Here is a 9,952-nt window from a genome sequence, read left to right as displayed (position 1 = left end):
CATTTTTTTTGCTTTTTATTAATATGATATAGTTTACACTTTACAATGATGTGACCTTGGAGTTTCTTTTGATGTAAATATTCCGAGAATAAAATGTTTATATGCTTATGTTTAATAAGTCCTGAATTGAATGCTGTTCAACAATCTATAACTCTCGTAGCAGTAGCACATAAAAAATGGACCACTTTATCATTCAAAAGTACAATATATAACTCTTAATGCATTCAACTGCAAGGAAGATTATATTCTGCTTTTACATGACCAGATCTTTATTTATTACAACCTCTCTGAAGATACTCCATTCTTCTTATAACTTTACTTGACATAGCCCTAGAGACAATAGTATGTCAAAATTTATTGGAACAATTACATATCACTCAACTCTCAATATAGTGAAATCCACCATCAGGCACATAGCTAGAAGGAATTATTGCCATAACAAAGGTATGTCTTCATGTCCGCTTCCAGGTTGACAAAGGCGGAGTTTCAGAAGTTTTCCAAGTACCAAGCCCAGCGTCAGACTCGTATCTCTCACCCTTGATAGCCGAAGCAATAGATTCAAGTTCCGCCATTTCCTCTGCCGACAGTTTCACAGACAAAGCTCCTATATTCTGATCGAGGTTCTCAATCTTGGTAGTGCCAGGTATGGGGCAAACATCTTTGCCTTGGTGATGGACCCAGGCCAAAGCTAGCTGTGATGGGGTACAACCCTTCCTTGAAGCAATGGCATTGACCTGCTCGTACAAGTTCTTGTTGTGCTCCAAATTCTCTGCTTGAAACCTTGGCATACCCTACATTGTATGAATTTCAAAATTTTATGCTACTGTAACGCCAGAAATGCAAAAGGAAGTGAAGCATGTGTCGTCTACAAATGAAGACAATATGAATAACTTCAAGATGATCAATAGTATTGTTTGAGGTGTACAAAGTTCAGGGGAAAGAACAATCCAGTAAGCTGGACTGAGTACTCTTAAGAAACATTAATTGTAGAAGGTAGATCATGAGATACATTTCCCATTAAAGAGCAAACTATAATGCAAGAAATCAGAAGGGAGAAATGAACAGACGGTACATTACTTCAAGATGATCAGCAATATTGTTTGAAGGACACAAGTTCAGGGCAAAGAACAATGCATCAAGGTGGACTGAATAATCCAAGTAGGAAACATCAACTGTTGGAGTTAAGTTCTGAGATACATTTCCCATCAAAGGGGAACCTTAAAATGCATATCAACTATTGTTTGTACTAAGAAGTACACTTCTGACCAATGAAACTCAGTTTTAGGATTAATGGTAAAGGAAAAATGATAGTTTCACAGGACAAAATGATGAAATTCTGTGCCTGAGACTAAATGATGAAATTGAAGTCCAAGGTCCATTTCCCCTCAAAACTGAAAAGAGACTTTTACATAAAAAGTGACATAGTTTCTTCCTGTTTTGACGTCTTAGGACATCTTTGCACTTTAAAATTCGATACTATCGATTGCTTGTGATTGTTGTCCAGCATGCAATAACAACCTTCAATTAATATAAGATCTAAAATCTGACAAAGCTAGCGCCATATCTTTTAATTTGAACTAAATACAGAGGACACCAAAATCTGAATTCATTCAATCAACTAAAGACCTCAAGACTTGTTCGACAGGAAAAAAAAAAAAGCCTGTTGATTTGCTCTGCTTAATAGAAATTTGATTAAATGTGATCATATTATAAGGCTTAATCAAATTATTGGACATCAAAAAGTGCAGCAACATATGACAGATAGACAAGAATAGGGATATCAAGCAAGATTGTCACTGAATGTGGTAAAACTAGATGAGTGAGAAACTTATTCGAACTATAAACAATCTATACTCAAAAACTCCATAGTTTTGGATATGCACAAACCTTTCGGCGGTCACCTTCAGTAAAATTCTCGACCAGCTTTGGACCTGAAGAGAAGAATCCTCTTCCAAGTGGACTGTATGCAACAATCCCTATTCCAAGCTCTCTGAAAGATTATACCAAAAACTGAATTAAGAACTTCATATTTCTTCTAGACCACGTAGAAAATGCAGCAGAATATATGCACTACCTGCAAGTGGGAATAATCTCCTCCTCGACATCTCTGCTCCACAATGACCACTCCAACTGCACAGCTGTTATTGGGTGAACAGCATGTGCTCTTCGAATTGTTGAAGCTGAGGACTCAGACAGACCTATATACTTTATTTTACCCTCTTCAACCAGTTTCTTGAGCTCTCCTATCTAGAGAATTTCAATGGACAAGAAAATGCAAAGCTGATTTATTACATTCAATACTTAGGCAGATAATCGAAATATTACGTGCAAAAAAGTAAAAGTTGCACTAGTTCAATGAAGTCGTGGACAAAGTATACGTCAAACTGAAATCAATAATTGACAAAAATGGCAATAAGCATCCAGTGATACTTCTCTATGTACAGCCCACCGGACCATGCCAACATAATGCTCCTCCAATATGATTACACGACATTGTTGACTTCGTCTAGATATAATAATGGCTGTACATATCAATTATCAGTTGTCAATTTCCTTGATTTCCTTTATACTTGCCTGTATTTTAAGTGATTAAACTGCAAGAAAGTTTCTTCCTAATACTCAGGAAAAACAAGACAATTCTTTGCTGACTATATTAGAAAAAGAAGACAGAAATTGTTTTCATAAAAGCTGAATGTAAGCAAGCAGCTGCAATCTTTGAATTGCTTAGAGAGGTCAATGGGGTAGTCGCAGCTGGCTTTCACAATTAGACAAAAAGCTATACTCTGAACAAAATGAGTACCACGTTTTTTAGATATCGACTAAAAAACTTCTATCTGCAGTGCTTTTGGCACCGACTGAAAACGAATGACAAGGTAAGTAAATAGCATATCATTACTCAACTGGATAGCCTATCTCAAATGAAAGAGAATGCTCAGGTCTCTTGCTTCTAAAGGAAAGCTGTACAATGTATAGCATGATATCAACCTGTATATCCCTCAGCAGGACTGTCAAGCTAATATAAGACATTTTCATTGTTTTCACTTTTCAGGATGCCTTGTGCTAAATCAGCAATACCATACTGCAGATTAGCCTAGACCATAAGGTTGACTAACTTTTCTGTGCAATTTTTGAAGAATTGAAACGCACATGAAACTGAATTATTCGAAATTTGGAGTTGATCAAACTTTTGTTTCATCAAGAATGAGGTGGATGGCAAGATGGAGCAAACCGTGACTTCAATGGGCACACGTGTATCGATGCGATGTTGATAATAGAGATCAATGCAGTCCACATCAAGCCGCTTCAAACTCGCTTCACAACAAGCCCTCACATAGGCTGGATCACCACGTACATCAACTTTCCCATCCTGATAACTGATTGCAAATTTTGTTGCTAGCTCCACTTTCGCTCTTATTCCTTCCTTCAAGGCCTAGAACCATGATTTCATTATATTAATCATCAAGGGCATACACATTAATGCATGGTATAGCAAGCGGAATTGTGATTTCATGGATGGCACAGTCCTTCTGGAGTTTTTCCAGCACTTCATTGTTAAGGCTATGCCACTTCTTTGTATAGCAAAGGATATGAAAATTATGTAATCCTTGGGGTTTAGAAGTCTGATACTCTTAAAGGAGCCAATCCATTTTCTTTTTTGGTTTATATTTCTTCAACTTAAATTTACACTCTAGCTTTGTCATTCACAAGATTTGATGCACAACATGAACATACACAGAATCGTGCACATGCAAATTAATACAAAAATAGGGAACTGATCAATGTAGAATAATTATTTAGGGCCCTTTTAGCAACCATTTGGATCAAAGGAAAGGATAAATAAATAAATAAAACATCCTAGTGAAAAAGAAAGGAAAGGAGAGTAGTGGAAAATAGTTCTCATTTGCCTTATTTGGATTAGATATGGATGGGAAAGAAAGAAAACCTAAATCTGCTGTTTGGTAGAATGACAGACATTAAAGGAATGGTTTTTCTCTCTCTCTTTTTTTTTTTTTTTTTTTGAACAGCAAAAGAGGAACTTCACTTAACGATAAAATATTTACATAAGTTGCTTAGTCAAACATTCCTAGCCTGCTGTTGCATCCCACAATTCATATCTAAAGCAGGTTTCACAAATGGCAAGTTCTACAGATATGAAACACATGGTTACTCAAGTTTATGTAAAATTTGGGTGCTTGAGGCATTTTATAAGAAAATCATCAACTAGATTTTCTTTCCCTCTGTTTCCGTCTATTTTTGTATGGAAATGATGTCTGAGCAAAACACAATCCATCCATTTCCTTTTCTTTCCGTTTCCTCTCCTTTCCCCACCCAAAATCAATCCAAACACAATCCATCCATTTTCTTACCTTTCTTTTCCCTTCTATTCCTTCATACAATTCTCTTTTCATAATCTTTAAAACTTTAGTGCTCGTAAAAAGTAAATTTTAACATCTCTTATCAGAGTAATAGTAAACTTTCCATAAATTGATGACAATTTTAACTTCAAAGACGAAAATAGTACTATTTTACCAACTCCGTTATGATGTAGAATTTTGAAGGAAAAAACAAAAGAAAAAAAAAAGAGATGGTAGAAGAGTTCTAAATCCTTCTAATCGGATACAGCTATTCAACGTATGTGCTAGACCTACAACCTTCTCTTACAATTGAGGACAAACATCTGAAAAAATGAAGAATATTATTGTCTTATTTGACTAATAATACTTACAATTTAAACAGATGGAGTTTAAGTGCTGACAAACAAAATTAAGGGAGACAATATAGTTCTTTTACTAGTTTTTTGAATATTTGTCAAAAAAATAGTTCTTTAATAGAATTTTAATTAACTTGTTGGTTACAATGTTTGTAGGTAGTTATGTAGGCAATATATATTTAGATAATTGGGGTGAAAGTTAATTTGTGGTTAAGCTGATTAGCAATATGGTGGTATAATTAAGTGATCGAGAGGGTGAAGCTGGAAATCTAAAAGATGACAAAAAAAAGTTTACACCAAATTTAAGGCTCCCTTTATATATAGTATAAATATTAGGGATAATTTCAGAAACCTCCCCTGAAGTTTCTGATAATTACACATAAATACCTTTCAATATAAAAAATTACAGTGCCCTCCTCTTTCACTTTGATGTGACCAGTTGTCGTATATAATATAAAGGGCGACAAGATTTCAAGTGCAGGGGTTTAAATATAATATACCCAACTAAAATACTTACAAATATGCTCTTTTAGAAATTAGAAGTACAAGAGTTTATGCATGGCACACAACAGCAGAAAATTTGCAAATACGGTACCTTGCCAATGAGTATTTCGTTGGTGTGAGGTCCATAGATATCGGAGGTGTCAAGATGGGTGATGCCTCTGCTAATAGCATGGTGGATGAGTTTGATCATATCAGGCTCGGGCTTTGGCGGCCCGTAGAAGGCTGACATGCCCATGCAGCCCAGCCCTTGAGCTGAAACTTCAAAACCTTGCGACCCCAGCTTGATTCTTGGCACTTTCACTTCTTCTGATGCCGCCATTTTCAGACAAAAACCACAAGAAACAGAGGAAAGAATTGAGTGGAGCAGAGTTTATTGTTTAGTAGCTGAGGCCTGAAGAAGAAGTATGGATGGACTGGACTGATGAGGGATTAGTGTAGTCTTGATCTATGCTTTTATAGATGACCCATGGCCGCCGCCGGCCATCAGCCGCCGCCGGCCGGTGGGTCCGGCGGCTATTGGCCGCCGGCGGTGGGTCCGGCGGGAGAACAGCCGAACATAGTAGATTGTTGGCCCCGTTTGGGCTGCCACTTTTTTGGAGTTTTTTGAAAAGAAATTATACATACATAACGAACGAATGTGAGGTTTAAAAAAAAAAAGTGATCGAAAAACAACGTGGGGGCATATTGTTAAAAGTGTATCCCATAATCAAAGTGTTGAAAAGAGGACTCGTGACAAGATTCGCCACTGGCGACTATGTTATGTCACTGGTTACATACTTCCATGAAATTATGAAATTATCAATATTTTTGTAATGAAAAAATGACTTTAATATTGAGATAAATAAGTATATCTTCGTGATAAATGCTGCACTTTTCACTTGTCAATATATATTAACATTAGGGGTGTCAAATGATTAACTTAGACGGGTTTGAGCGGATTCTAGTTGAGTAATAGTTATAATTGAATCAATTCATTTATATCCATTTAACAAATAGATATGAGAATACTCAATTACTCATTTATGATTAATTTGAAATTCTACTTTTTTTTTTATATTTCACATGTTGTTTGACAAGAAAAATGATATTTTATTATTATTAGATTCGTAGGAAATTCAAATTTATCTTCTTAACATTTAGTAAAATTTGAGTTTAAATGTATATTTATTTTTAAATAGGTATAAATGGGTAAGACGAATCAATCAACTATCCACCAATTAAATGGGTTTACTTATATACTCACTTTAACCCATTTAAAGTTAATGGACCAATTTGGACGGATTATTAGTGAACGGGTTTGAACAGATCAATATAATTGGATTGTGATTAACGCTTTTAGTTAACATGTATATATGAAATTATGAATTATGAATATCTATTTATTGGACAAACTGCATACAATCTTGGACTTGAAGTTATGTGGTTTTTTTTTTCCCTTTGTGCTCATATGTAAAATTTACAAGTTTTTTTTAGGTCCACTATTAAAATTTTAAAATTAACATTCACATCCTAAATAATAACACTTTCGGGAAAAAAACTTTTTAAATGTGATTTTAGAACACCAAAAAGATGAATCCTATTCATAAAAAGGATACAAGAAGGAATGAGGGGATGGCTGCTGAGAGATTAGTGTTGTTCGGATCTATGTTTGGATAAATAACCCATGACTGCCGTTGGTGATAGATGAAAATAATTTTTGAAAAAACAAAAACAAAAATATTTTTTTTTAAAGTCAAAAACATTTTTTTTAGAAGGTTGAAAACCTTTAGTTTCTAATAGGGTGGGAGCTAACCAACAGCTCTTTGGGTGATTAGCCACCACCAAAGACTATAAATCTTAGTGGAATGGCAGGTAAAAATTCAAACATTGCCTCCCATCATTGCGCCGGCTTCTCCTAGATTCGCATACGTGCATAGTGCACTCATTTTATCCGATGATGGTTCAATAGCTATCAATTTTTCAATTGGACCTCCCCTTCCCCTAAAATAGAAATCAAAATAGAAGTAGAATCATAGTTATTAAATCCGACCCGGCCCGGCAGTTCAATCGATCAATCCGGTAAACCGGCCATGAAACCGAGCCGAGTTCTTGATAAGATCGTTTCAACATTGAACCCGTTCTACGAAAAAGAAAAAAATGTATAAATATTGCTAGAATGGAGATTCGAACACGTGATCTCATGCAAAAAAGTAGACTACCATTACCACTAGACCAGCCAACCATATATTAATTATTTTGTTCTTATACTATATATTAGAGTATTAGTTATTTGGAATCTTTTAATAATATTTTTATTATTCCCTGAACTCTATAAATTATGAAATTGACTTAAAAATAACATATTACACAAATCATTTTAAAGGCCAATATTATTCTTAATAAACTTTTGCACTTAAAATTCATAAATAAACTAGATAATTACACTGAGATAAAATTTTATACTTGAAAGTTGGTGGATTACTAATTAAATTTAGGTTGTTAATTCTTATAAAAATTAATGAATCTATAATAAATTAAACTAACTGAATATTTATTATGGCGTAAAAAATTATAAAACATAATATTTAAATATATGTAGTGACCTAACGGTTGGACCACTCACCCACCGGTTAAACCAGTAACCCGTTGACTCAGCTCTTTCACCGGACTCCTTCCCGGGCCGGGTTTAATAACTATGAATAGAATAGACGTTGCTGATTGACAAAAGAAAAATAATGACAATAGGGTGGCAACTAATATTTTTTTTCGGCAACGATACAATTGTATATCCTATTCTATCCTAATCTAGGGGAGCATAAGGAGACTTGTGTTAGGTGTTAGTGGATATACATATTCAACTAAATCAAGAAAGTACTATGACACAACCCTTAAATTTTTTTTTTTTACTACAGGTGAGGTTTGAACCTCACCTCCGCCAAAAGGTGGCAGCTAATCAACATATCCAATCCATGTCGTGGACTACGAAACCTGGTAGACCTACAATCACATGACCGTGATAATGGTCGGAGTTGATTGTTGAAAAAATTGCGAGACCAAAGAGTCTAGAAAACAAATTTCTAATACTCATCTGCATCTGACCCATTATTAGTTTCATGTTTTCACTTTTTTGACAAGTCAAAAGAAGATTTAAAATCAAAATAAACTAGGAGTATTTATTGCTCTCTAGATTTGCCATTTGAAAAGTACTTTTTCTAAATCGCGAATGCACATTTACGAAATCAAATATTTTTAAATTTGAAGGCTACTTGTTTAAATTCATCTAATGCTATCTATTTATGCATATTGATTACATATTTGCATGAAAAGTTGAATTTTCGAAAAAAAAATGACTGTAATATTAGTATAAATATCTTTTTGATAAAAGTGCACTTTTTACATGTCAATGTATATTAACATCTCCATATTAACAAATTTCGTACCATCTTGCATTTGAAGTTATATGGTATTGGTTTTTTTCCCCATTTGATACCTTAAAAGCACACGAAAAAAGTTAAAAGGTAGGTGCACTATTAAATTTTAAAATTACTATCCAAGTCCTGAGTTGCAACACTTTTCACTTGCTTTCAAAAAAAATTTAAAAAAAACAGTCCATCTTGTGTCAGGACATGATAGGCTTTATGGTAGGAACCAATTTTTAAATGTGGCTCGCCATGCGCAACGGATCTCTGTATCACACCCTGTCTCATTCCCTATCCCACCCCTTCTAAACTTGCCAAGTGTTCTTTTATAAACCAAATCTCTAAACCAACCCAACTCAAACCATGTTTAATTAATTAACCGATTAATCGGGCTGAGAAACTTAATCTCTATAACCAAAATCGATTAAAATAAAAACCCAAAAAACAAAATTAGAGATTAAACAAGGCACCAAAAAAAACCACAAAATTCGGGGAATTTTATTTTCATCTTTTTTTTTTCTTTCTCCAAATGTGACTAATTAGATGTACGAGTAATATACAAAAACATGATATGAATACTGCTATTAATTACAGATTCTACCGGTTTTAGTTGATTTTGTATTACAAAGTATCTTAAAAGAGTTATTGACAATTGAAGAGTGGACAAATAAAACGGGGAAGAGAAATTAACGGTTAAGTTTTTTTTGGAAATCATCTAACATGATTTGATTTACATAACTCCCCTAATGGTAGGTCAAACATGCATTAAAAATTACAGATCATAATTTAACAGATACAGTAGAATTGAAAATTACAAACAGATCTAAAAAAATATAAAGAATTTTAAAAGTGTCTCCCTTTCGTACATATGGCAATCGCCAGATTTGTTAATAAACTGTTTTAAGTTTCAATAATGATAATGAAATATATTGAAATAGATTCAAACTTTGAAAAAAATTTTAGATCTGACAACCAAATGTGAAATAAATTCAGATCTAATAACAAAATAAAGGAAAAAAAAAAATCTCCATAGGAGTTTGTTTTCAATTGGATGGATGATGTAATGTTCAAATTGGAATTGGATACGTAAGTGCAAAGGTAAGCCATTTCCTTTCCATTTTTTTGAATGCATTCGATGTTTCATTTTCCCAAAGGAATTAAAACAAACTTGGATAGTACAAAAGTTTAAGGTGGAAGATGACACCACAATTTTAAAGTGAATTTGACCATTTATTTGTATGTAAAGTTTTAACCTTTTAACTTAACAAGACATGCTTAAAATCTTACCATTGTCTGTCTTTCAGTTTAGTTCAAGGGACAATTTCAGAAGTTTTTGCTA

At 33.9% G+C, this 9,952-nt stretch overlaps 1 protein-coding gene across 1 annotated transcript; it reads right to left on the bottom strand.

The window, feature by feature from the left end:
• Positions 1-200: 200 nt before the first annotated feature.
• Positions 201-5,655, bottom strand: LOC113737362 (auxin-induced protein PCNT115-like). Its single transcript, XM_027264606.2, has 5 exons — positions 5,307-5,655; positions 3,230-3,430; positions 2,075-2,247; positions 1,888-1,990; positions 201-791 (listed from the first exon to the last, which is right to left on the bottom strand). Exons 1-5 carry the CDS (start codon positions 5,532-5,534, stop codon positions 453-455), a joined length of 1,044 nt encoding a protein of 347 aa, XP_027120407.2. The 5' UTR covers positions 5,535-5,655; the 3' UTR covers positions 201-452.
• Positions 5,656-9,952: the final 4,297 nt, after the last annotated feature.

Source organism: Coffea arabica, chromosome 3c (assembly GCF_036785885.1).
Source record: "Coffea arabica cultivar ET-39 chromosome 3c, Coffea Arabica ET-39 HiFi, whole genome shotgun sequence".
Classification (NCBI taxonomy): Eukaryota; Viridiplantae; Streptophyta; class Magnoliopsida; order Gentianales; family Rubiaceae; genus Coffea; species Coffea arabica.
The sequence above is the reverse complement of the archived record's forward strand: the minus strand, read 5'-3'. Positions and strand labels throughout refer to the sequence as shown.

What these genes read in the sequence shown, in the direction of transcription:
- LOC113737362 (XM_027264606.2), bottom strand. Translation starts at nt 5,534, where the DNA reads ATGGCGGCATCAGAAGAAGTGAAAGTGCCAAGAATCAAGCTGGGGTCG. An exon ending in ACGAAATACTCATTGGCAAG is followed by an intron (nt 3,431 to 5,306) that starts GTACCGTATTTG and finishes TCATGGTTCTAG; the next exon opens with GCCTTGAAGGAAGGAATAAG. An exon ending in CTGAAGGTGACCGCCGAAAG is followed by an intron (nt 792 to 1,887) that starts GTTTGTGCATAT and finishes CATACAATGTAG; the next exon opens with GGTATGCCAAGGTTTCAAGC.